The sequence below is a fragment of the Scyliorhinus torazame genome, chromosome 2, assembly GCF_047496885.1.
Source record: "Scyliorhinus torazame isolate Kashiwa2021f chromosome 2, sScyTor2.1, whole genome shotgun sequence".
Taxonomy (NCBI): Eukaryota; Metazoa; Chordata; class Chondrichthyes; order Carcharhiniformes; family Scyliorhinidae; genus Scyliorhinus; species Scyliorhinus torazame.
Window position 1 is genome coordinate 84,939,246 of NC_092708.1, and position 27,373 is coordinate 84,966,618.

General features: G+C 48.1%; 1 protein-coding gene across 2 annotated transcripts in view; it reads right to left on the minus strand.

The window, feature by feature from the left end:
- The window catches only part of LOC140389267 (low-density lipoprotein receptor-related protein 2-like), a 533,746-nt gene that overhangs the window by 53,172 nt on the left and 453,201 nt on the right, over positions 1–27,373 (minus strand). For both annotated transcript variants that reach the window (XM_072473460.1, XM_072473452.1), the window contains 7 exons: positions 26,283–26,399; positions 24,716–24,832; positions 23,156–23,293; positions 21,330–21,452; positions 21,099–21,227; positions 17,557–17,688; positions 14,261–14,392 (listed from right to left, as the gene is read on the minus strand). In XM_072473460.1, the coding sequence (XP_072329561.1) occupies positions 14,261–14,392; positions 17,557–17,688; positions 21,099–21,227; positions 21,330–21,452; positions 23,156–23,293; positions 24,716–24,832; positions 26,283–26,399 (888 nt within the window). The remainder of the gene's footprint in view (positions 1–14,260; positions 14,393–17,556; positions 17,689–21,098; positions 21,228–21,329; positions 21,453–23,155; positions 23,294–24,715; positions 24,833–26,282; positions 26,400–27,373) is intronic.

Sequence of the window (27,373 nt, forward strand, 5' to 3'; positions counted from 1 at the left end):
TGGGTGGCAACTTTCAGGGATCTATGTACATGGACACCTAGATCCCTCTGCTCAGCCACACTTTCAAGAACTTTACCATTAGCCAAATATTCCGCATTCCTGTTATTCCTTCCAAAGTGAATCACCTCACACTTCTCTACATTAAACTCCATTTGCCACCTCTCAGCCCAGCTCTGCAGCTTATCTATATCCCTCTGTAACCTGCTACATCCTTCCACACTATCGACAACACCACCGACTTTAGTATCGTCTGCAAATTTACTCGCCCACCCTTCTGCGCCTTCCTCTAGGTCATTGATAAAAATGACAAACAGCAACGGCCCCAGAACAGATCCTTGTGGTACTCCACTTGTGACTGTACTCCATTCTGAACATTTCCCATCAACCACCACCCTCTGTCTTCTTTCAGCTAGCCAATTTCTGATCCACATCTCTAAATCACCCTCAATCCCCAGCCTCCGTATTTTTTGCAATAGCCTACCGTGGGGAACCTTATCAAACGCTTTGCTGAAATCCATATACACCACATCAACTGCTCTACCCTCGTCTACCTGTTCAGTCACCTTCTCAAAGAACTCAATAAGGTTTGTGAGGCATGACCTACCCTTCACAAAGCCATGCTGACTATCCCTGATCATATTATTCCTATCTAGATGATTATAAATCTTGTCCCTTATAATCCCCTCCAAGACTTTACCCACTACAGACGTGAGGCTCACCGGTCTATAGTTGCCAGGGTTGTCTCTGCTCCCCTTTTTGAACAAAGGGACCACATTTGCTGTCCTCCAGTCCTCTGGCACTATTCCTGTAGCCAATGATGACATAAAAATCAAAGCCAAAGGTCCAGCAATCTCTTCCCTGGCCTCCCATAGAATCCTAGGATAAATCCCATCAGGTCCCGGGGACTTATCTATTTTCAGCCTGTCCAGAATTGCCAACACCTCTTCCCTACGTACCTCAATGCCATCTATTCTATTAGCCTGGGGCTCAGCATTCTCCTCCACAACATTATCTTTTTCCTGAGTGAATACTGACGAAAAATATTCATTTAGTATCTCGCCTATCTCTTCAGACTCCACACACAATTTCCCATCCCTGTCCTTGACTGGTCCTACTCTTTCCCTAGTCATTCGCTTATTCCTGACATACCTATAGAAAGCTTTTGGGTTTTCCTTGATCCTTCCTGCCAAATACTTCTCATGTCCCCTCCTTGCTCGTCTTAGCTCTCTCTTTAGATCCTTCCTCGCTACCTTGTAACTATCCATCGCCCCAACCGAAACTTCACACTTCATCTTCACATAGGCCTTCTTCTTCCTCTTAACAAGAGATTCCACTTCCCTGGTAAACCACGGTTCCCTCGCTCGACGCCTTCCTCCCTGTCTGACCGGTACATACTTATCAAGAACACGCAGTAGCTGATCCTTGAACAAGCCCCACTTATCCAGTGTGCCCAACACTTGCAGCCTACTTCTCCACCTTATCCCCCCCAAGTCACGCCTAATGGCATCATAATTGCCCTTCCCCCAGCTATAACTCTTGCCCTGCGGTGTATACTTATCCCTTTCCATCATTAACGTAAACGTCACCGAATTGTGGTCACTGTCCCCAAAGTGCTCTCCTACCTCCAAATCCAACACCTGGCCTGGTTCATTACCCAAAACCAAATCCAACGTGGCCTCGCCTCTTGTTGGCCTGTCAACATATTGTTTCAGGAAACCCTCCTGCACACACTGTACAAAAAACGACCCATCTATTGTACTCGAACTATATATTTTCCAGTCAATATTTGGAAAGTTAAAGTCTCCCATAATAACTACCCTGTTACTTTCGCTCATATCCAGAATCATCTTCGCCATCCTTTCCTCTACATCCCTAGAACTATTAGGAGGCCTATAAAAAACTCCCAACAGGGTGACCTCTCCTTTCCTGTTTCTAACTTCAGCCAATACTACCTCGGAAGAAGAGTCCCCATCTAGCATCCTCTCCGCCACCGTAATACTGCTCTTGACTAGCAGCGCCACACCTCCCCCTCTTTTGCCTCCTTCTCTGAGCTTACTAAAACACCTAAACCCCGGAACCTGCAACATCCATTCCTGTCCCTGCTCTATCCATGTCTCCGAAATGGCCACAACATCGAAGTCCCAGGTACCAACCCACGCTGCCAGTTCCCCTACCTTGTTTCGTATACTCCTGTCATTGAAGTAGACACACTTCAAACCACATACCTGAACGCTGGCCCCCTCCTGCGACGTCAAATCTGTGCTCCTGACCTCTATACTCTCATTCTCCCTTACCCTAAAACTACAATCCAGGTTCCCATGCCCCTGCTGCATTAGTTTAAACCCCCCCAAAGAGCACTAACAAATCTCCCCCCCAGGATATTTGTGCCCCTCAGGTTCAGATGTAGACCATCCTGTCTGTAGAGGTCCCACCTTCCCCAGAAAGAGTCCCAGTTATCCAAAAATCTGAAACCCTCCCGCCTGCACCATCCCTGTAGCCACGTGTTTAAATGCTCTCTCTCCCTATTCCTCATCTCACTATCACGTGGCACGGGCAACAACCCAGAGATAACAACTCTGTTTGTTCTAGTTCTGAGCTTCCATCCTAGCTCCCTGAAAGCCTGCCTGACATCCTTGTCCCCTTTCCTACCTATGTCGTTGGTGCCAATGTGGACCACGACTTGGGGCTGCTCCCCCTCCCCCTTAAGGACCCGGAAAACACGATCCGAGACATCACGTACCCTTGCACCTGGGAGGCAACATACCAAACGTGAGTCTCTCACGCTCCCACAAAATCTCCTATCTGTGCCCCTGACTATAGAGTCCCCAATTACTAATGCTCTGCTCCTCTCCCCCCTTCCCTTCTGAGCAACAGGGACAGACTCCGTGCCAGAGGCCCGTACCCCATGGCTTACCCCTGGTAAGTCCCCCCCCCCACAAGTATCCAAAGCGGTATACTTGTTTCTCAGGGGAACGACCGCAGGGGATCCCTGCACTGACTGTTTTTTCCCAGTCCCTCTTACAGTTACCCACCTATCTCCTATCTCCAATTCTCTTCAAAGTAACTCATTAACAGCAACTGGCACAATTCTAAGTACCAGTAGAATAAAACAAATCAAAATGAAATAAAGCAGACGAGCAATCTTTTAAATCTGTACTTGCCAGTCAACTCTGGGTATTTGAATTTTCGTCTTCTGATAATTAATAATAATGGAGGGGCGAATAGGGTTCAGACACCTGAAATTTGGAGGTTTCCGACAGCAAATATCAATTTCATCTCCCTTCCCGGCCCCGTACAATTTTTGTGTAGCATTCGGGAAGGCCTTGACCTGCGACCCCACAAGCACCTCTTCTAAGGTTGGGGTCGCCATTGTGAGCCCTATAAGAAATTTGAATTTTTTACCCACCCCTCACCCCCTCCTCCCATGCGATCTTCCAGTACCGTTGAGAATTTTGAAAACCCTATCAAAATCCTACTTTGTTAGAGAGCTTGGCATCACTGGGGAAAGCCTGTTGAGGAGTTATTTACATTGTAACAGGTAAGTGCTAAATGTTTTGCCAACTTCACATGTTAGATGCTGTATTGTAATGCAGATGAGTGAGATTCTTTATGGGGATCTGTCCTCAAAATGAAAGTGACCATTACATTGGCCAACATTGTTCAGCCATTAGAGTACTTTTCCTATTGAGGGAAGTGCTCAAATGCATTCAGAACGGAAGTAAACACTGCTTTGGATCTCTGGTTTAATGACCTGAGGTGATTTAAATATGCAGATTCTTTCCAAATTGAAAAGAAAAACCATCAGCATCTTTTGCCTGGAGAGCAAAAGCCAGCTACTCCTGGATTGACAAGGCATCTGGTGTAGCTTACAAAGAAAAAGTCTGTCTTCTTTGAGTTTCAGTCGACTCAATTGTTTAGATTGTCCTGTGTTTGTTAGCTAATCCAATATGGATGTTAGACTGAGTTACAACAGTTCCAGAACCACTAATTTAGTAGGGGCCTGTGTTCATATTATGATTGACAGTTTTAAGAGGTTATTCAAGGACCATCTGTGTTTGATGCGGTAAGTGAATAACTGTTTTTTCAACAGACTAACAGCATAAGGGTATGTAATCTTTTTGAATGTTTTCTCCAAATGAAGCGTGGCTTGCATGACAGTTCTATTAGATTGCTAGGAGTTTATTTTTTAATGCTCACTTCAAAGGCATCCTAAGGTTGATCATAGTGGATACTGAGGGAGTGGTAAGAGAAGATACATGGCAGGGGCATGGCAAGGGCATGAGGTATGAAGGAGCATGGGCATGAGGTATGAAGGAGCATGGGGAGCCTGGGACCTGTGATGGGCATTGAGGAGGTATGGGGGTTGGGAGGAAAGTTGGGGCAGTGATGGGACCAGTCTTACATGGGCATAAAAATGATTTTGGGAGTTGGATTCCTATCCCTGAGAAGAGGCACGTCTTCTAAATAACTCTTCACCACATTCCTCCTGCACTTTACTAAGATGGCGCCTGAGCGAGGCGACTCTCTGCGAGCTCTCTCAAACAGATCCACTTTTTACTTAACTTATACTCATTCTAATCTTTTCCCTATTATGTATTTTCTTTTATTCCCTTTTCTTCTCATGTACTTAATGATCTGTTGAGCTGCTTCCAGAAAAATACTTTTCACTGTACCTCGCTCGGTACACGTGACAATAAACAAATCCAATCCAATCCAATCCAATCATAGTTTGTAAAACCCAAGCAACCTGCTCAGTCCCTCAGTGACACAAAACACAATGCAAAGTGAGTTTGAAGGCAGGCTCATGTTTTGGAAACCGCAAAAAGGCTTGACTTACGTTTTTCTGTCCCTATGGGAAAATCTGGCCCCTGGCATTTCTGAACATCAGCGGGTCTAACTTGGATAACTCTCGAAAATAGGTGTGGGGAATCATAGAATCATAGAAGTTTACAGCATGGAAACAGGCCCTTCGGCCCAACCAGTCCATGCCGCCCAGTTTTTACCATTAAGCTAGTCCCAGTTGCCCGCACTTGGCCCATAACCCTCTATACCCATCTTACCCATGTAACTATCTAAATGTTTTTTAAAAGACACAATTGTACCCGCCTCTACTACTACCTCTGGCAGCCCATTCCAGACACTCACTACCCTCTGAGTGAAGAAATTGCCCCTCTGGGCCCTTCTGAATCTCTCCCCTCTCACTTTAAACCTATGCCCTCTAGTTTTAGACTCCCCTACCTTTGGGAAAAGATGTTGACTATCTACCTTATCTATGCCCCTCATTATTTTATAGACCTCTATAAGATCACCCCTAAGCCTCCTACGCTCCAAGGAAAAAAGTCCCAGTCTATCCAGCCTCTCCTTATAACTCAAACCATCAAGTCCCGGCAACATCCTAGTAAATCTTTTCTGCACTCTTTCCAGTTTAATAATATCCTTCCTATAATAGGGTGACCAGAACTGCATAAAGTATTCCAAGTATGGCCGTACCAATGTCTTGTACAATTTCAACAAGACGTCCCAACTCCTGTATTCAATGTTCTGACCAATGAAACCAAGCATGCCGAATGCCTTCTTCACCACCCTGTCCACCTGCGACTCCACCTTCAAGGAGCTATGAACCTGTACTCCTAGATCTCATTGTTCTATAACTCTCCCCAATGCCATACCATTAACTGAGTAGGTCCTGGCCTGATTCGATCTGCCAAAATGCATGTGGGATTCCCGTGTTTGGAATTCAGGCAGCATTTCATCTACGTGCTTTACGCTAATGAGCATCATTTAGGCTTGCAACCAACATTAAGTGTATTGTTCATCTGCTGCATGCATCAACAGGAGGTCAAGAATCATAACTTCCGAGCACCTTTTAAGCTGGCTTACGCTATTTAAATTTCTACACTTCTCTCAAAGAGGAGTGTACTGAAAGTCATACATGAAGTGAATCTGACCTATGAAACACTGACAAATAGCACAAGAGAGGATATCACACTCCATGATTTTCCAAAGTTGCACTGGAGGCCTTGGTAGAGGAGGGGAAGAAATGAGAGATATATATCCACAAAGGACCAGGAAGTCCTCTATACACACTCTCAAAAGGTAGTGGAATGTCAATGCCAGGAGTCAAGCTATGAGGGCCTGGATACAGTGGTGCAAGAGCTTCAATGAGTGGTTAATGTCAGCAAATGCATATTCCAATGCCATATCTTACCAGCTTTTACTATTAGTCTCAGACAACTTACCAAACCCCATCAGTCACCCAGCAACAATCTCTGACAATCAGGACTCATATGCCATATTTATATGCTCCACCGCACGCTCACACACGTATCAATGCTTAAACCCTCACACCCATAGCTCATACCTTGCACACACTCACACTCCCATGGCACTCTCTACCACACTTAGCTCTCCCTTGCAGGGCAAGAGTACTAATTGTGGGGAATAGGTATGTTTGAATGGCCTAACTCCCATGGCGGAGAAGGTGCTGGCCATTACTGCAACAACAATTGCTGAGGTCAAGGTTGGCAATGGAGATTAAATGATTGAAGCTGATGAGATCCTCATTCCTAATTCTCTTTCTCCATCCCACCTCCTGCTCATCCCACGCTTTATGATTTGCAAGGTACAGATGTTGTAAGCATGTACCAGTTACTTTCCCCCAAGACCACACCACGATCTTACATCATAGATCATAGAATTGACAGTGCAAAAGGAGGCCATTCAGCCCATCGAGTCTGTAAGGGCTCCTGGAAAGAGCACCTTATTTAAGCCCATACCTCCACCCTACCCCCGTAACCCAGTAACCCCACCTAACCTAAGGGCAATTTAGCATGGCCTTTGCACATCTTTGGACTGTGGGAGGAAACTGGAGCACCTGGAGGAAACCCACGCAGACACAGGGAGAACGTGCAGACTCCGCACAGACAGTGACCCAAGCCGGGAATCAAACCTGAGACCCTGGAGCTGTGAAGTCACTGTGCTAACCACTATGCTACTGCATTGCCCATCTTACCCTTGTCTCTTTTCCTTTTCAGGTACACAAGAACTGCAACTTGGCCAGGCAGTGGAAGCAAAGAAGAGAGTGATGACAATGATACACCATCACTTGATTTCATATTCACAGACTTATTTCTGTGATTCATAACCACCAATTCAGATCCTGACACTGTGTAATTTCGAGAGCAGCACTGAGGCAGGTTCTGCTTGAGATGAGACACTGGCAGAATTATGCTGTAGCCAGAGCAAGGGTAAGGATGGCATGGGTTCCAGCTCGTCTGATGACACATCACACAATAGCTCTGCTGCAGAGGACCCAGATGAGGACTTTGGTGGGACAGGGGGCAGAAGATGATTGATGGGCATATACAACAAAGTGTTAAGTGAATTGGGAAGCTTGCCAGAAACCATTTGCATCCAATGTAAAGGAGCATGGAGGTGTCCAGCACCAACTCAACAGAAGGCTTTGTGCATAGTTTGGAGTCCATCCTTCACAGCATGGAAGTGGCAGCCAGTTCTGTGCATACACTGGTGGACCTAACTGTGATGCAGCATCTAATGGCCAATATCTCAGCTTCTACTGCTGAAACATCCACCCAATGTCTGAGTACTGCACTGGACGCTTAGGCTGCTCCACTCATGACTTTGGGATCCTTCTGCAAAGGGACTCCAGGGCATTACAGAACTTCCACAATCTGTTCTCCAAAAGATCTGTTCCCTAATGACCCTCTGTGGGTACGACCTCCAACTAAAAGCTCTTCTTCCCTTCCTCCTTGCTCTTGTAGCAGCTTTTACTCATTTACTTAGTTATGTGTAATGCTGTGAGGAAGCCCTACTTTCCTTTTCTGGGAGCAACTGGTTTGAGCAGAAGACTTAAAGCCAGAAAAAAATCCTTCATCACTTGCCACATCACTCAGTGTCAGCTTTCGCAATTTGAAGCAAATATAGAAAGTATCAAACACCTGCAGAATCATAGCAACATCCAGAAGAAATCAACCTACAACCAACATATGAATAGTTGACAATTGCTGGGGTTTATTCATATTGCTTAATCTGTATTCGCCTGTGCGAGATTAAGAGGGGCCATTGGTTGGAAAGTGGAGTTCCAAAATGGCAGCACTGGTGCCAATTTAATGTCGGCAGCTCATTGAAGTCATGTTCTGCATATCTCTGGCAGACATTAGCTGCGCATGGCACTAATACCTTCATCAATATGGGTCCAGTGCAATTCATAGCATATGTGTGCAAGTGTGCAGGTTTTTGGTCTTGAACAGCACCAACAATGTCCAAACAACAGGTGCTACGGAGCCTGATTTCTTGCCATAGTTTTCCTACATGGAATTTGGCGTAACTGTGGGCCAGAAAGTAGAGTGGAAGCTATTCACACCACATCTTCTTACTAAAGCAAAGCTCCTGCCTGCTTTGGATAGGAGCCTCTAATGCCCAGTGCAGATCCAAATGTTAATCTGACTGAGGTTAAAAGTAAGCAGAAATAAAACAGCTGAATGTGATTTAATTCGGAACCCATTACATTTGTGTCTAGTTCTGTGGACAGGATGAATGTAAAGAAGAGGGTGTGGTGTGGCCATCGGCGCTCACAAGCCTGTTGGGGATAGGGGGAGTGGGCGGGGCGGGGGGGGAGGCAGGAATGGTGGTGGCAAACCTGAGAGGTTTTGGGATATGGAAAAAGAGTGTGATGACAATGATACACCATCACTTGATTTCACATTCACAGACTTATTTCTGTGATTCACAGCCACCAATTCAGATACTGACACTGCGTAATTTCGAAAGCAGCACTGAGGCAGGTTCTGCATGAGATGAGACATTGGCAGAATTATGCTGTAGCCAGAGCAAGGGTAAGGATGGCATGGGTTCCAGCTCGTCTGATGACACATCACACAATAGCTCTGCTGCAGAGGACCCACATGAGGACTTTGGTGGGACAGGCTGCAGAAGATTGAGATGAAGGGAGAATTAAAGGCAGTGAACACAGTGGCAAATCAGAGTACAGAAAGAGAAACAAAGAGGAAAATAATGATCGGATTGAGAGTGTAAAAGAAACAGAAATAAAATAAAGGATAAAGTATTCAAAAAACTATTTGAAAATTTTCCGAAAACAATTCACAACTTGGCGTAATGAGTTTCCACACTTAAATTAGCTCATTTTTGGCTCTAGGTGGGCTGATTGGTAGTCAACGGTTATCATGTCATTAAATGCACACTTCTGCTTTGTGGTAGTATGTATTAGGGGTCATGTGGGACTGGAAGCCCTAATGTCATTGGCTGACAGATCCCGGGTCCTGGTTGACCGTTGACCTCTAGCTCCGCCCTGAAGGCGGAGTATAAGAAGCCGGAGTCCTCCCCCGCAGGCCATTCTACTATCGAGCTGCGGGGGAACAGACATGCTTAATAAAGCCTCAACGACTTCACTCTATTCGTCTCACGGAGTCTTTGTGCGCTACAATTTATTAAGCGTGCCTAAAAAGGACTATGGAGCTCAGGATCATTCCGGAATGCCTGAGGATCAGCCCCCACGCAGTGAACGCGGCAGCAGCCTTCAAGCACTGGCAGACTTGTTTCGAGGCCTACCTCAGAACGGCCACCGGCCGGGTCACAGAAGACCAAAAACTACAGGTCCTGCACTCGAGGGTAAGCACGGAGATCTTCTCCCTCATCGAAGACTCGGAGGATTTCCAGACGGCGTTCGCCGCACTGAAAAGTCTCTATGTCCGCCCAGTTAACCAAATCTACGCTCGCTACCAGCTCGCGACGAGACGGCAAGGTCCCGGAGAATCGATGGACGAATTCTACGCCGCGCTGCTGATTTTGGGACGAGCCTGCAGCTGCCCTTCGCTGAACGCAAATGAACACACGGACATGTTAATGCGCGATGCTTTTGTGGCAGGTATGAATTCCTCCCAAATCCACCAAAGACTTCTAGAAAGAGAGTCGCTAGGACTCTCAGAGGCCCGGGCCCTATCAGCCTCCCTAGACGTGGCCGCGCGTAATACCCGCGCCTACGGCCCCGACCGCGCGGCAGCCCATTGGGCTCCGTACGTACCCGTCGCGACAAACCCACCCCCCCCCCGGACAGCCCACAGGCTTGCGCGGTCCAAACGCCAAGTCGCACCGGGGGCGCCCGCTGCTATTTCTGCGGCCAGGCGAAACACCCCCGACAGCGCTGCCCGGCCCGCGCAGCGATCTGCAAGAGCTGCGGAAAAAAGGGCCATTTCGCGGTTGTGTGCCGGTCCCGCGAGGTCGCCGCTGTCCCGGGAGAACAGGGAGCCCTGCAAGCCGTTTACGCTCCCCAACCCCCCCAGCGCATCATGTATGACCCGCAGGCGCAGCCGCTCTGGGTCCCGACCACCGCGGTCCCGGGAGAACAGGGTGCCCTGCAAGCCGCTTACGCTCCCCAACCCCTCCCCGCACCCCATGTATGACCCGCCGGCCCTACCACTTTGGGTCCCGACCACCACTCCCCATGGAGAAGAGGGAGTTCTGGGTGTCTCTAACGCCCCCTTAAACCCCCCCCCCCGCGCCCCACGTCTGACCCGCCGGCGCTACCAACCTGGGTCCCGACCACCGCTGTCCCCGGAGATGAGGGAGCCCCGCGCGGTCCTAACGCTCCCCAACCCCCCCAGCGCCCCATGTGCGACCTGCAGACGCTGCCATTTTGGGTCCCGGCCACCACGAGGGGAGGAAGGGCGCCGCCATCTTGGACCACCCCAAACCTGTACGACGCGTGGGGGCGGCCATTTTGTCCACCCCCGCTGCCATCTTGTGACCCCCCAGCCATGTGCGATGTATGGGGGCGGCCATTTTGTTCATCCCGGACGCCATCTTGGACGGCAACAACGGACCCCACTCCACTACTACAACCACGTCTCGCTTCAATTACGCTCGATCAAGCTCGGCCCCGGACACTCCAGACGACGACAACGGTGCTAATAAACGGCCACGAGACACCATGCCTAGTCGACTCCGGGAGCACGGAGAGCTTTATCCACCCCGACACGGTAAGACGCTGTTCCTTGACCACCTATCCCAGCGCACAAAAGATTTCCCGAGCTGCAGGATCCCACTCCGTACAGATCCAAGGATTCTGCACAGTTACCCTAACGGTGCAGGGGAGGGAGTTCAAAAACTACAAACTAAACGTCCTTCCCCAACTCTGCGCCCCCACATTACCGGGATTAGATTTCCAATGCAATCTACAGAGCCTTACGTTCAAATTCGGCGGCCCAAAACCCCCACTCACTATCTGCGGCCTCGCAACCCTCAAGGTGCAACCCCCGTCCTTGTTTGCGAACCTCACCCCGGATTGCAAACCCGTCGCCACTAGGAGCAGACGGTACAGCGCCCAGGACTGGACCTTCATTCGGTCCGAAGTCCAGCGGCTACTAAAGGAGGGCATAATCCAGGCCAGCAACAGTCCCTGCAGAGCGCAGGTGGTAGTAGTGAAGACAGGGGAGAAACAAAGGATGGTCATAGACTATAGCCAGATCATCAACAGGTACACACAACTGGACGCGTACCCTCTCCCCCGCATATCCGACATGGTCAATCGGATTGCCCAATATAAAGTCTTCTCCACCGTGGACCTCAAGTCCGCCTACCATCAGCTCCCCATCCGCCCAAGTGACCGCAAGTACACAGCCTTCGAGGCAGACGGACGATTATACCATTTCCTAAGGGTCCCATTTGGCGTCACAAACGGGGTCTCGGTCTTCCAACGGGAGATGGACCGAATGGTTGATCAACATGGGTTGCGGGCCACGTTCCCGTATCTCGACAATGTAACCATCTGCGGCCACGACCAGCAGGACCACGACGCCAACCTCCAAAAATTCCTCCAGACCGCCAAAGCCTTGAACCTCACGTACAACGAGGACAAGTGCGTTTTTAGCACCAACCGGCTAGCCATCCTGGGCTACGTAGTGCGCAATGGGATAATAGGCCCCGACCCCGAACGTATGCGCGCCCTCATGGAATTTCCCCTCCCGCACTGCTCCAAAGCCCTGAAACGCTGCCTGGGGTTTTTTTCATACTACGCCCAGTGGGCCCCCCAGTATGCAGACAAGGCCCACCCCATAATACAGACCACGACCTTCCCCCTGTCGACAGAGGCATGCCAGGCCTTCAGCCACATCAAAGCGGATATCGCAAAGGCCACGATGCGCGCCATCGACGAGTCCCTCCCCTTCCAGGTCGAGAGCGACGCCTCCGACGTAGCTCTAGCGGCCACCCTTAACCAAGCAGGCAGACCCGTGGCCTTTTTCTCCCGAACCCTCCACGCCTCAGAAATCCGCCACTCCTCAGTGGAAAAGGAAGCCCAAGCCATAGTGGAAGCTGTGCGACATTGGAGGCATTACCTGGCCGGCAGGAGATTCACTCTCCTCACTGACCAACGGTCGGTAGCCTTCATGTTCGATAATGCACTGCGGGGCAAAATCAAAAACGACAAGATCTTAAGGTGGAGGATCGAGCTCTCCACCTTCAACTACGAGATTTTGTATCGTCCCGGAAAGCTGAACGAGCCGTCCGATGCCCTATCCCGCGGCACATGTGCCAACGCACAAATTAACCGCCTCCAAACCCTCCACGAGGACCTCTGCCACCCGGGGGGTCACTCGGTTTTTCCACTTTATCAAGTCCCGCAACCTCCCATACTCTTTAGAGGAGGTCCGTACAGTCACAAGGGGCTGCCACATCTGCGCGGAATGCAAACCGCATTTTTTCAGGCCGGATGGTGCGCACCTGATTAAGGCTTCCCGCCCCTTTGAACGCCTTAGTCTCGATTTCAAAGGGCCCCTCCCCTCCACCGACCGCAACACATACTTTCTTAATGTGGTGGACGAATACTCCCGCTTCCCATTCGCCATTCCCTGCTCTGACATGACCGCGGCCACAGTCATTAAAGCCCTGAACACCATCTTCACACTGTTCGGTTGCCCCGCATACGTCCACAGCGACAGGGGGTCCTCTTTCATGAGTGACGAGCTGCGCCAGTTCCTGCTCAGCAAGGGCATAGCCTCGAGCAGGACGACCCCCGGGGGAACGGGCAAGTAGAGAGGGAGAACGGCACGGTCTGGAAGACCGTCCTACTGGCCCTACGGTCCAGGGACCTCACAGTTTCATGGTGGCAGGAGGTCCTCCCGGACGCTCTCCACTCCATCCGGCCGCTATTATGTACGAGCACTAATCAAACGCCTCATGAGCGTCTCCTTGTCTTCCCTAGGAGGTCCTCCTCTGGAACGTTGCTGCCGACCTGGCTGGCGGCCCCAGGACCCATCTTGCTCCGAAAGCATGTGCGGGCACATAAGGCGGACCCGTTGGTCGAAAGGGTTCACCTCCTCCACGCGAACCCGCAGTACGCTTACGTGGAGTACCCCGACGGCCGACAGGACACGGTCTCCCTGCGGGATCTGGCGCCCGCCGGCAACACACACACCCCCCCCCCGACACCATTCACCCAACCCCCCCCACCTTCCTGCCACCGCCGCACCCCGCAACCGCCCCCTTCCCAGGAGGATCGGTTCCCCTCCCCTCAGGCCCGACCAAGAATAAAGCCCAAGCGGAAACCGTGAGGCTCCGTACGACAACACCGGTACAAGCACCACCACCACCACCACCACCGGGGCCGAGGCGATCGACACGGACGACCAGACCGCCCGACCGACTCGTGGCGTCGATCTAAATCAATATATGGACTTTTCACAAGAACATTTTGCTTTTCTCCCGATACCTTCTGTAAATAGTTGAAACAGGACAAAATTGTACAATACTGTATTGCCATGTGAATGTTTTTTTTTCCTCCCAGGACCAGCCCTGTAAACCCTTACCACCATACGAAGCATCACCCCGCCGGGTTCATTTTTGACAAGGGGTGAATGTGGTAGTATGTATTAGGGGTCATGTGGGACTGGAAGCCCTAATGTCATTGGCTGACAGATCCCGGGTCCTGGTTGGCCGTTGACCTCTAGCTCCACCCTGAAGGCAGAGTATAAGAAGCCGGAGTCCTCCCCCGCAGGCCATTCTACTATCGAGCTGCGGGGGAACAGACACGCTTAATAAAGCCTCATCGACTTCACTCTATTCGTCTCACGGAGTCTTTGTGCGCTACATGCTTGTAATTCTTTTGGCCTTAAACATCTGTGGGTCTGTACTTTGTATCTACTGCACAAATACAAAAATATTATGACAATTTCATTGTTCTTCTGTTGATTTTGCAGTCTGCGAGAATAGAAAAGAATATAGTTACCAGTTGCCACGCACTGCGTGCCATGTTCCTCCACAACAGGTCGAAATCCGTCCGCACAGAAACACTCGTAGCTTCCCTTGCTATTTTTGCAAATGTGGGGACAGCTGCCAAAGGTCTCACACTCATTGACATCTGAATATTAAGAATAAAAATTACAGTAAGAAATTGTTTAAAAGCAGACTCAAATTTGAAGCAAACAGTGGATATCAAACCTTAAAAGGATAAAGGTAGACAACATTTTTGGGCCTTCTCGCATTTTAAAAACTGGCTCAAGTTCCAATAAAAACAACTTTAGTTCTCCAAGACAGTTCTAACATCACAGCAGTACTTTGCCAGTGGTTGCATATTCAAACTTTTGCCCAATATTTGAAATTTGAATGTTCACCAGAACAACTTGAGGATATATATCTCACCTATAACTTAGCAAAATATCCAACAGGAGTGATTAACAAAATTTTAAACCAAAACACTGAAGGACATTTTGGAAGGGTTATCTAAAATTTCGACAATGAGTTAGGTTTTAAGGTGTGTCTTGAAGACAGCGACGTGAGGAGGTGGAGAGATTTGCAGAGGGAAGTGTAGAGTTTAGGGCCTAAAAAGCTGACAGTATTTCTGCTAAAGGTGATATAAAGAAAATGGTGTTTGTGCAAAACTGGAGGAGCTCAGATATCTTGGGAGGGGTTTTTTGCTTTTACATTTCTGATTCCTTTGGAAAGTTGTGTGGGACCGTCAGGGCTTAGTGGTGGGAGGCGGTGGGGGGGGGGGTTTGGGGTGGAGGTGGGAAAGAGAAGGAAAGGAAAAGAGACGGATCACAAACAATTGGAGGTAAACACAATATGAGGTATAAAATAGTTGGTGGGAAACTGGAGTTCTAGAGTCCCCCAAACCCTTGTTAGAATACATGGTGAAGTAGATCTGCTGATGTATGAGGTGAATGTGAGGTGGTTGTCTTGTTTGGCCTTTCAGTCCACTTTTCCCATAATGCAGCAGTGTACTAGATCTGACAGAAAGTGGCTATCAGACAGAATGCAAGACTCATAACAGATTTTGGAGATCTTAGGGTCACAACCAATTAACCAACTTTATCAGATGGCACAAGACCATATGTTACAAAATGTTACCCACCACCTGTTGCATATTTACTAACCATCTACAGGAAGCTCTTTCAATCTTAAAGACTTTCATTAGCTATTTCCGTGAAATTCCAACTTGGAAGTTGTGCCACATGGTACTACTGTAATATCATGCATGCTAACAACAAAGGTTTCTTGTTACCAACACTCAGTTCGCTCTCCTGCCTTCATCATAAACCTGCTTGTCTGGCAGCCAGTTCTGTTTGAACTTCAATTACCTTATCGGGAGGAACTTCACCACAAACTCCATTTTCTTGTTATCGATATCCTTGCTTGCCTATTGTCTCAGGCTGAAGCAGGTTGTTTGTAATCTTATTGGACTATTTGACCCTGAACTAAGCTTGCAACTCCATATCCTCTCCATCACCAATACCAGCTAATAGCACATCATCAAAAACTCAGATGTCGTATCTTTTATTTATTCTTCCTGAATATCGCTGGCTAGGCCAGAATTTGTTATCCATCTCTAATTGCTGTCTAGAAGATAGTGGTGAGCTGCTTTTTGAACCACTGCAGTCCATGTGGTGTAGCACACCCACAGTGCTGTCAGGAAGGGAGTTCCAGGGTTTTGACCCAGTGACAGTGAAAGAATGGCGATATAGTTCCATAAGGTTGGATGGAGAACCTGCTGGTGATGGCATTCCCATTAATCTACTGCCCTTGTCCTTCTCGGTGGTACAGGTCACAGGTGTGGAAGGTGCTGTTGCAGGAGGCTTGGAGAGTTGCTGCAGTGCATCGTGTTGATGTTACATATTGCTGCCTCTGTGTGTCAGTGCTGGAGGGGATTAATGTTTAAGGTGCAGGATAGGGTTCCAATCAAGCAGGCTGCTTTGTTCTGAATGGTGTCAAGCTTCTTGAGCGCTGTTGGAGTTGCACTCATCCAGGCAAGTGCAGAGTATTTCTTCACACTCCTGACTTGTGCCTCGTAGTGGACAGCCTTTGTGCAGTCAGAAGATGAGTTACTCGCCACAGAATTCCCAGTCTCATTTCTGTTCTTGTAGCCACAGTATTCATATGGCTGGTCCAGTTAAATTTCTGGTAAATGATAATCCCCAAGATGTTGATAGTGGGATATTCAGCTTTGACAATGCCATTGAACATCAAGGGGAGATGGTTAGACTCTCTCGTTGGAGATGGTCATTGTCTGGAACTTGTGTGGTGCCAATGTAACTTGTTATCCCAAATCATGCCCCAGTCACTCAAAACCACTATGTTATATTGGTCCCTGCTCCTCCAGCATCTTAAATGCAGTATCCTAACTCTTTTTTTCAAAAGTTCTTTCATGGCCTACCTCTTCCAATATATGTATCCAGCTCCAGCTATACTACCATGTGAAAACTCTGCATTCCTCCATTTTTGGTCCTTTAATTGTACACCCCCAACTTTTATTGCTCAATCGCTGCCCGCCATACCTACAACCGCCTTGCCCTTATGTTCTGGAATTTCCTCCCTAAAGCTCTCCACCTAACTGATTTTCCTTCTACTCCTATAAGACTCTAAAATCAATCACTCTAATCATGCTTTTAGCTACCCCTTGGAATATATCAATCTTCAGCTCAGCTCTAATGCTCAAGCAAATTTTGTTTCTGTTTTATTGCAGCAACATAAATGCAAGTTCATGTTGCTGTTGCCTCTCAAACTGGGAAAGACAGGACTTCACATATGTACTCAAACAAACATTGATTGGTGCTTTCTGACCACTTGCTGCCAGCATTGATTCCTGACAGGAGGCCCGGGGATCTGCAACATCAGAGTCCCTGTGGCCTCACCTGAATACGGTTTACTCAGATGAGGAGGTGGGGCTACCCCCTTTTCCTAGGACTGCTGTGATATAAATACCCCGGCCCAGGTGTGGGCCGGGCATGGGAGATCCTTCGGGGAGGAGGAGGAGTAGGAGTAGGAGTAGGAGTAGGAGAAGGGTGGATATTTAGGAGAATAAAGCAAAACTTTTCTGCAGTTATCGCTTCCGAGTAGTTGATTGCCTGAGACTTTACAAATGATTAACAATATTTCGCAAGAAAATCACAATGTGAAGAGAGGAACAGTTTGTTTTAGCTGTTAAGGCTCAGCTTTTCTGGCAGGTCTTTGTATCAGCCAGTAAGCTCATTTCTGAAATCTGCCAATAAACTGATAAAGTACACAACACACAGATTAGGGATTTACCATCGCAGGCATTCACATCGTCCTCCCTTACTTTGTACCCAGGCCTACAAAAGCAGATGAAACCTCCATTGTTCAGATTTGTACAATTGTGTTCACAGAGGTTTTCTGCGCAAGATCGTTCTGTACCACGGTCTAAAAAAAGAATAAGATACTTTTATTTAATAGTGTTATAATGCAGCTATCCCTCATTCTAACTTACTTCAACACATCAATCTGTGGCAAAATGTGCATGTGAAAGAATAAGCAAGATGATTTGGTGAGATGACTAATTTCTCGATCCTCAAGTAGTTTCTCTATGCTGCATTGAACCTCTTGTACCTTGTGTTGCCATGTTACGTATTTTCTTTTCATGTACTAATGAAAAATACTTTTAAAGAACAAAGAACAAAGAAAAGTACAGCACAGGAACAGGCCCTTCGGCCCTCCACGCCCAAGCCGACCATGCTGCCCGACTAAACTACAATCTTCTACACTTCCTGGGTCCGTATCCCTCTATTCCCATCCTATTCATGTATTTGTCAAGATGCCCCTTAAACGTCACTATCGTCCCTGCTTCCACCACCTCCTCCGGCAGCGAGTTCCAGGCACCCACTACCCTCTGTGTAAAAAAACTTGCCTCGTACATCTCCTCTAAACCTTGCCCCTCGCACCTTAAACCTATGCCCCCTAGTAATTAACCCCTCTACCCTGGGGAAAAGCCTCTGACTATCCACTCTGTCTAAGCCCCTCATAATTTTGTAGACCTCTATCAGGTCGCCCCTCAACCTCCGTCGTTCCAGTGAGAACAAACCGAGTTTATTCAACCGCTCCTCATAGCTAATGCCCTCCATACCAGGCAAATCTCTTCTGCACCCGCTCTAAAGCCTCCACATCCTTCCGGTAGTGTGGCGACCAGAATTGAACACTATACTCCAAGTGTGGCCTAACTAAGGTTCTATACAGCTGTAACATGACTTGCCAATTCTTATACTCAATGGCCCGGCCAATGAAGGCAAGCATGCCGTATGCCTTCTTGACTACCTTCTCCACCTGTGTTGCCCCTTTCAGTGACCTGTGGACCTGTACTCCTAGATCTCTCTGACTGTCAATACTCTTGCGGGTTCTACCATTCACTGTATATTCCCTACCTGCATTAGACCTTCCAAAATGCATTACCTCACATTTGTCCGGATTAAACTCCATCTGCCATCTCTCCACCCAAGTCTCCAAATGATCTAAATCCTGCTATATCCTCTGACGATCGTCATCGCTATCCGCAATTCAGATTTTCACTGTAACTCGGTCCACGTGACAACAAACAAATCCAAAACTCAAAAATCCAAACTCCCATTGCAAACTGAGCGCAATGGGAGACTTTCATTTTACCCAACTCACTTGACTGAGAGTGTAGTGAGTATCACTATTACTGTGAAATAAAGTTAACATACAGATGGACCAACAAGGTCCTACAGTTTATTACAGCACTGTCATTGTAGCCAAGACCACAGCTACTGCTCCAAGGCTGAAGTTATGTGGGGTTGGGTAGGGTGCTCTTTCCAAGGGCCGGTGCAGACTCGATGGGCCGAATAGCGTCCTTCAGCACTGTAAATTCTATGATTCTATATTGCAGTTTATATTTGCTGGATCCTCGCACTGAACTCAGCCAGGGAAGAGGTTGTGTCTGCACATGTGCAAATGCATACCTTTGCTATTCAGCTGCTTTTAAAATGTTTTTAAGAGCACATGTGGAAATTCCCACACTTAAAATATCAAACAGATTCTAGACGAGTTTATACATTTTTCTAGACTTTTAGAAAGTGGCTGCGCACTGGCCTCAGGCCCAGCACTGAGCCACATAAGTGTAAAGTTGCTCATGTGGTTCTGACATCAGGGGCGGGATTCTCCGACACCCCGCCGGGTCGGAGAATCGCCGGGGGCTGGCATGAATCCCGCCCCTGCCGGTTGCCGAATTCTCCGGCACCAGATATTCGGCGGGGGCGGGAATCGCGCCGCGCCGGTTGGCGGGCCCCCCCCAGCAATTCTCCGGCCCGGATGGGCCGAAGTCCCGCTGCTGGAATGCCTGTGCCGCCGGCGTGGATTAAACCACCTCTCTTACCGGCGGGACAAGGCGGCACGGGTGGGCTCCGGGGTCCTGGGGGGGGCGCGGGGCGATCTGGCCCCGGGGGGTGCCCCCACGGTGGCCTGGCCCGCGATCGGGGCCCACCGATCCGCAGGCGGGCCTGTGCCATGGGGGCACTCTTTTCCTTTCGCCTTCGCCATGGTCTCCACCATGGCGGAGGCAGAAGAGACCCCCTCCACTGCGCATGCGTGGGGATGCCGTGAGCGGCCGCTGACGCTCCCGCACATGCGCCGCCTGGCAAAGTCAGTTTCGCGGCAGCTGGCGGGGCACCAAAGGCCTTTCCCGCCAGCTGGCGGGGTGGAAATCAATCCGGCGCGGGCCTAGCCCCTCAAGGTGAGGGCTCGGCCCCTCAAGATGCGGAGGATTCCGCACCTTTGGGGCGGCGCGATGCCGGACTGATTCGCGCCGTTTTTGGCACCGGTCGGCGGACATCGCGCCGATTGCGGAGAATTCCGCCCCAGATATTAATGCAACCTACTGGTGATTGCTGATTATAAAATCAATCTATTGACTCAGTTATTACCTTGTATCCAATTAATTATCTGCTATTGATGATTGAATGCATCATGTACAAATTACTGTTATGTGTAGCGTTATCAAACTTTTCAGTCGTACAAGATTGGCAGCATATAAATAACTGCTGGTATTTTAATATCATAACCTCCCCACTTTTTTGTTGTTGTGTATTACACCTAATAGCCCAGATCTTCCTGCTGTTGGCAATGCTGGGCACACTGCTACTGCCCACGATGTTTTCTCCGACTTAACGATACTGCCCATTTTCAGCTGGGCCCACTGTTTCCATCTACAACAACGATGGGTCGGTACAGTCATCTCCACGGAAGACTGAGGAGTGCAGGAGAAGATGGGTGAAGAGAGGATACACCCCCATTTTGTAGCTGTTGTATTCATGCAAGTTGGGTTGGGGATAGTCGGGTCAGGGGTTACTTGGTTGGAAGGGGGTTGAGGGGGTAGTTGGGTGGGAGACGGTACTCAGGTTGGATTGGAGTCACGGTCAGGTGGTTGTAGTCGGGTCAGGTTGAGAGGTTAGTAGGATCGGGTCAGGGGCAGGGTTGATTGGGGGGATCATTTGTGGTCCTCAGTTCAGTTATGTTGTCTAATCACCGAGTTAGATCAGGTATTAACCATTATAACATTTCCAGGGTAAGTATCCCAGATAGGTCCCGTGTGTCTGGTCCAAATCTCTGACACTGAGCTCGGTGTCGAAGACATTTGCGGAGGGTGGAATTCAGTCCTCAGAAGTTTAAACCTCCCAGGAAATTTCAGCGCATGTGTGTGTGTCAGGGGCATCCACGGGGTCATTACCCGCAACTCCCAATTTACCTCCCATTTCCGCCGATCTGGGACCAGAACATTTGGATCACGACATATGGCTTAAGAAGCAACACATCTGCATACTTACTGCATCCCAATTCATCGGATTGGTCAGCACAGTGAGCATAATTATCACACACATGTTGGACAGGGATGCAGTCTCCGTTCCCACATTTGTATTCCTCGGTTGTGCAAGGGTGAGGCGTAGGTGGTTTACCTGATTGTGAAAGAAAATTTCCATTAATTGCCACTGTTTTGTGCATATGTGAAATGTTTTTTTTTGTAGATCATCGGTGAACAACGATGAACACAAACTTACAGTGTTCTTCCTTTTCATCACTTCTATCTCCACAGTCATTTAGACGATTGCATAACTCATGTATGTATACACATCGATTATTGTCACATCGGAAACGGAAAGGCGAGTCACACGGGATGTCCACTGGAAAAGAACAATGATTTGAAATTTTGGACAGTTGAATAAGTGTTAGGGTTCCTGAGATTGTTCATTGATACTCTTCAGTGTTTATGTTACTCTGCATGGGTACAGGGCTACTAACAAAAAGTAGGGGTGTCGGACCACTCTTTCAAGGAGCCAGTATTGGCACGGAGCCAGCACTGGCCCGATGGAGAGAATGGCCACCTTCCATGATGGAATTTTCTACGATTCAGTGATTCTGCAATAGGTATTTTTTAAAATCTGATGCTTGGATCATTTTTACAGGCAAAATAAATATGTTTGAAAGGGAAAGTAGCAAAACATTGGCTTTCCAAGGAAGTTGGGAAAATAAACAGAGGAAATCCCAGTCAATGGCCCTCGCAACTTAGTTTTGTGAAGGATTATGCTTTTTCATACAGCACTTCCATTAATCAGTCAGCTGAAGACAATTAAGAGTACTGTACAGGAAGATTGCAGAAGTCAGTATAAATCCTGCTTCTCTAACATATCTTAATCAATAAACCAGTGAAACTGTTGCCTTCTCCCATCCTGGTTGTTTCTCTGGTACAGACCCTGGGCTGGATTCTCTGCAGCCCCGCACCAAAATCGTTTTTGGCGTGGGGGACGGAGAATCAACTTTCACACCGAAATTGGGCCCGGCGCTGGTCCAGCGAATCTCCGGGACCCAAGAATCGGCGTCTTCGCGGACTACTCCACGCGGCTGGGGGGCCATTGACAGAGGCCCACCCAGTGATCCTCTGCTCCCGGCCAGCCGAGTTCCCGACGGCGTGGTTCTAACCACCTATCGCCACTTGGGAACCTCGCGTGGCGGCTGTGGACTCAGTCCGCGGCCGCCCTGATGGGGGGCGTGGGGATCGGGCATGGGCAGGGGGGGCCATATGGGTGGCCGATGGACAGACCGGGCTGGACGGATCTTCGGGCGCACGGCCGATTGGGGGGGGGGCCTACATTTTGGAGCTGCCTCCTCGGTCCAGGTCCGCCATGGCGCTCGGCGCAGCCGCTGGAGGCCGCCGCCGTGCACATGCTCGGATACCAGACCAGAAGTGCGGGGGCCCGTGTCTGCAGCCAAAGCTGCGTGAATCACTCCGAGTCCCTGCTAGCCCCCTGCAGGTGAGTGAATCGACTAATCTTTTTTATTGGAAACTCGAGAGTGAAGCACCAACATTTTTATGCCAGCGTGGGGACATAGTCCCATTTTGGGAGAATCCAAGGACTTTGGTCCTTGGTTGAAGGCGGTGCAGACTTGAACAAATAACTAGCTTAGCCTTTGGTGAGATAACCAGACTCTCCTTTATTTGCTGAAACTACACATTACTCCACAGTTCTTCTTGAATGCAAAGATAAGCCCAGGACAGGACAGGAACTTTCTCCACTACCAACTATCTTGAGATACAGAGGGAAGCTTACCACATTATGCCTCAACAATTTACTGCAGCACCAGAGCCTCACAGTTAGAAAAGGAGATTTTTCTCCGATTCATCTGAAAGGTCACAGAGTTGTAAGGACAGTATCATCCTACACCACCTGGTCAACTGTTAAGAATTATAGATAATTCAGGTGTGACAATGCCAGCCAAAGGAAGTTGGGTGTTTTGAAGTGTTTGTTTTACCAAAATAGGTTACCACTTGTAATGAAAGATAACTTCACTTTTATTAAGCATTTAGAAGCTCGCTGAAATGGCTTACGGCAGTGGTGGAGCTCTTCATCAGATCCATCTCCGCAATCATTGTCTCCATCGCACTTCCAATATGGTTGGACACAGACATGATTCTTGCACTCAAACAGGAATGGTGGGCAGTACGTTCCATTGGGGTAACGAGTTGCTTCATAGGTGGAGGGCAGAAATGAACAATTAGGAAGATGCATTTCTATTCATGAAAAGTTAAAATAAATACCTATATACAAAGAATGCAAGGCATCCCATAGTCATTGGTGGTGGGATACAAGTGGCTGAATTCTCCGCTGTTGGGATTCTTCATTTTGCTGGAAGCCCGGGAGTTTTCCGACGGCGTGGGGCTGCCCCACAGTGGAAAACCCCATTGACCAGTCGGCGAAACGGAGAATCCCGCCGGCGTGCTGCACCAGAAATCTGGTGCGGAGGGGCAGAGAAACCTGCCCAAGATACCTGTAATTTATAATTACTAGTATTATTTTATATATATATTGGTTTTATTCACCCTTCCTTTTTCTACCAATTTTCTCTCTTTCCCTCCCACTGCTACTGCGATACAAGTGCCAGGCAGTCTTGGGAAAACTGCCCTTCATGTTTGAGCCTAGATATTTAATTATTCAATTTGGAAGAGAATCCTTGTCCTGTCCTAACCTAACATCAGTTCACATACATTCTTAACAGGTGGTCTGAACATAGGCCTCAACAATTTCAAACTTTCACTTTATCCCCAGCTCTTCCTCTGGATTTTCACTGCACACTTGCCTTTCAGGTTAACCTTTGGATTATTACCTATACTTGTGTAATATTTAACAGTCATTAAAAACTGACTAAATAGACTAATGCCTGCAATAATATAGTGAACAATAGACTTTAATATATTAACTAGAGACTGTTAACTCTCCATCTGTCTTTTAAAGGCCTTTTCACAAAGAATCATAGAATTTACAGTGCAGAAGGAGGCCATTCGGCCCATCGGTGCTTCGAAAGGCACCACACTTAAGCCCACACAACCACCCTATCCCCATAACCCAGTAACCCCACCTAACCTTTTTTGGACACTAAGGGCAATTTAGCATGGCCAATCCACCTAACCTGCACATCTTTGGACTGTGGGAGGAAACCGGAACACCCGGAGGAAACCCACGCAGATACGGGGAGAACATGCAGACTCCAGGCAGTGGGAATCGAACCCAAGACCCTGGAGTTGTGAAGCAACTGTGCTAACCACTATGCTACTGTGCCGCCCCAATCCGATCTCATGGTGTTTGCATAATATATAACCATTAATATACTTCTTTCTTTTATTTAAAATTGTACAAAAATCATTGACCCCATCTATTGCTTCTTATGAAACTAGATCAATATTTTTGGGCTCAAATAGTTCTCCCCTATCATCTGTTTTTGATAGCTCTTCAGAGAATCTTTCAACAGAGGTTCAGATGAAGAATCTCATCTCATTCAGTTGTTAATAAAGCTGCTGTGTATTTTCAGCTTTGTTGCTATTATTTCATTGTTCATCAGCTCTCTTTTCATATCTGGTATTTTACATAAGCGTGCATTTAAAAAGACTTACGGCAGGTGCTTTCATCTGAGTAATCTGCACAGTCAGCATTCCCATCACACCTCAACCTTTCTGTGATGCAGTGACCACTAGAACACTCAAAATAACCAGGCATGCATGTCAGCAACTCTGTAAAAAAAATAAGAGTTCATAACAACAAAAATCAAAGCACCTCACTGGATGAAGAACACTATGGGATATCCCAAAGACACTGGGGCAGCAGAGATATCTTTCTGTTTGTGAGCTGGAGGAAAACGTCTGCTACCCTTGACTTTGCCAAGGAAGTTTAAAAAACCTATCATGACGGACCTGGATAGCTTCATGTGGTTGGCACTCCAATGCCATTGGGGACCTATATCTATCAAGCAACCTGAATTTGCATTTGTTAATGAAGCTCTAACCAGCACCTATTGAAAACTTCTCGTGCTGTTACAATTAGCAACAACAAGTGTGGCCATCAGCATCGAGAAGTGGACCCACTCTACTTTAATGATTCTCCCACAACTAAGAATTAAAATCCACCCGTCAACAATGAAGATTAGATTAGATTAATAAAGAAAAAGTGGTCGTAGGGATTTGGTAAGACTGCTAACTAGTGGAGGCCTGCAGGGATCAATGTTAGGGCCTGTGCTCTTCACTATCTCTATTAATGGTCTCGGGGAGGGTATTCAGAATGATCTTCAAGCTTGATGAGAGAGATGGGATGCCAGCAGGTCTCAATGTAATGGAGAACGGAATAAATGTTTAAGAGAATTTTTACGATGAAACTGTGTGCTACAATTGTGCACTCACAATTCCAAGCAGTTCTTTTGCACAAAGGGTTACATGCCTGAGACAATTGGAAGGGAATAGGACCAGGGGGGTCATACCTCATGAAACTGAATCTCCATGACCAAGATTGTGGTGCTGTTGTAATAACACGTCATGCGTAGAAATGAATGAAGGGGACAACTGAAGACTAAAACTTACCTAATTCAAAACTCTGGTCACATCTAGAATGAAGTCCCTACTTTAAGACCCCTCACATGTTGGGAGGAAGAGCATTAGACCCTGACTATCAAGCACAAAGGACATACTGTAAGATGAACAGTCTGATTTATTGGCATAAGAACGATTTCAATGATGGAAGCAGTATGTAAAAGAAACTATTAGAATTGTGTCCTCAGAAGCAGGATCCTAGTCATGTGATTTCAAAGTAACTGGATGGTGGGAATTCTTCTTCCCAATGTTCTACTGATTTCCTTCATTTTAGATGTAATAGTGGCCGAATACTGTTAGCAAACAATAACACATTTATTAAGCCATTTATTGCTAGTTCAGAAATTGCAATAGCATAAAATATGACTATTTTTAAGTCCTCTGCAAGAAAATTAGAAAATCTTCTGCTTGTCATGTTTGTATACATTTTAATGAATTAAATAAACTTATTTGTCTCCTCCGCGTGTGCTCATTGTTAGTTTACTCAAAGCTTTGAGACATTAGCAATCGCTAGAACAGTGGCGCTATTAAATAAGCTTTCTGATCTTGCGATACAAGAGCACATACTTCTTTCTTCTACATTCACTAATTCTAATCATACCACAGTCTCGTTCGTCTGAGTTATCTTGACAGTCATTGTCATGGTCACACACCCAGCGTCCAGGAATACAATGGAGATTGTCACAGCGGAATTCACTTTCAGTGCACTCGCGAGGGTCTGAAATAAAACAAAGCTCAATCAACCTGATTAGTGAAGGCACACTGATATACCATCAATAAACACACGACGAGTGATGAACGTAACTGAGGCTTTAATACACTAAACAGAAAGCCTCCTGGCTTCTGGTCCCAAACTGGGGTGGAGGCGGAGACTAGTCACCTTTATACATGAGCCCGAGGGGAGGAGCCACAGGCGGAGCCAGCCGGGACAAGCCCAGGCATGTAACAACACAATACAATGCAATACAGTGGTTTACCACATTCACCTCCTGTTTAAAAAAAGAGTCTGGCGGGGGTCAAGTGGTCTTAAAGGTCAAGTCTTGACCTTCCGCTGTGATCGCCTCAGTCCCGACTGTGGTGTGGGCACCGGTGTCAAGACTTGCGCATCCGGGAGCGTGTTGTTCTCTTCTTCACCCAGTTGTTGAGTCGGTGGAGGGGGGGGGGGGGGGGGGGGGCGGTGTATGGGCGGAGGTGGTGGTGATGGTCGCCGGTGGGCCTGCGGGTGCCAGTTCATGAGATAGGTGGTCAGAGGTGGGGTAAGACTGTGTAGGGTCGGGGGTGGTGGTCGCTGGGGAACCTGCAGTTGCCAAATCCCGAAGGGAGACTGTGCCTTGTCGCCCGTCCTGATGTGCCACGTAGGAATATTGTGGATTTGCATGGAGGAGCAAGATCTTCTTGAAGAGGGGGTCTGATCTATGGCTCCTCGCATGCTTCTGGAGGAGGACGGGCCCTGGGAATGCCAGCCAGGATGGGAGCGAGACCCCGGAGATGGACTTCCTGGGGAAAGCAAACATCCGCTCGTGAGGAGTCTCGTTGGTGGCTGAACACAGGAGCGACCGGATGGAGTGGAGTGCATGGAGAGGACCTCCTGCCAGCAGGAGACTGGGAGGTTTCTAGATTGTAGGGCCAGGATGACGGCCTTCCAGACCGTCACGTTCTCCCTCTCCACCTGTCCGTTTCCCCGGGGGTTGT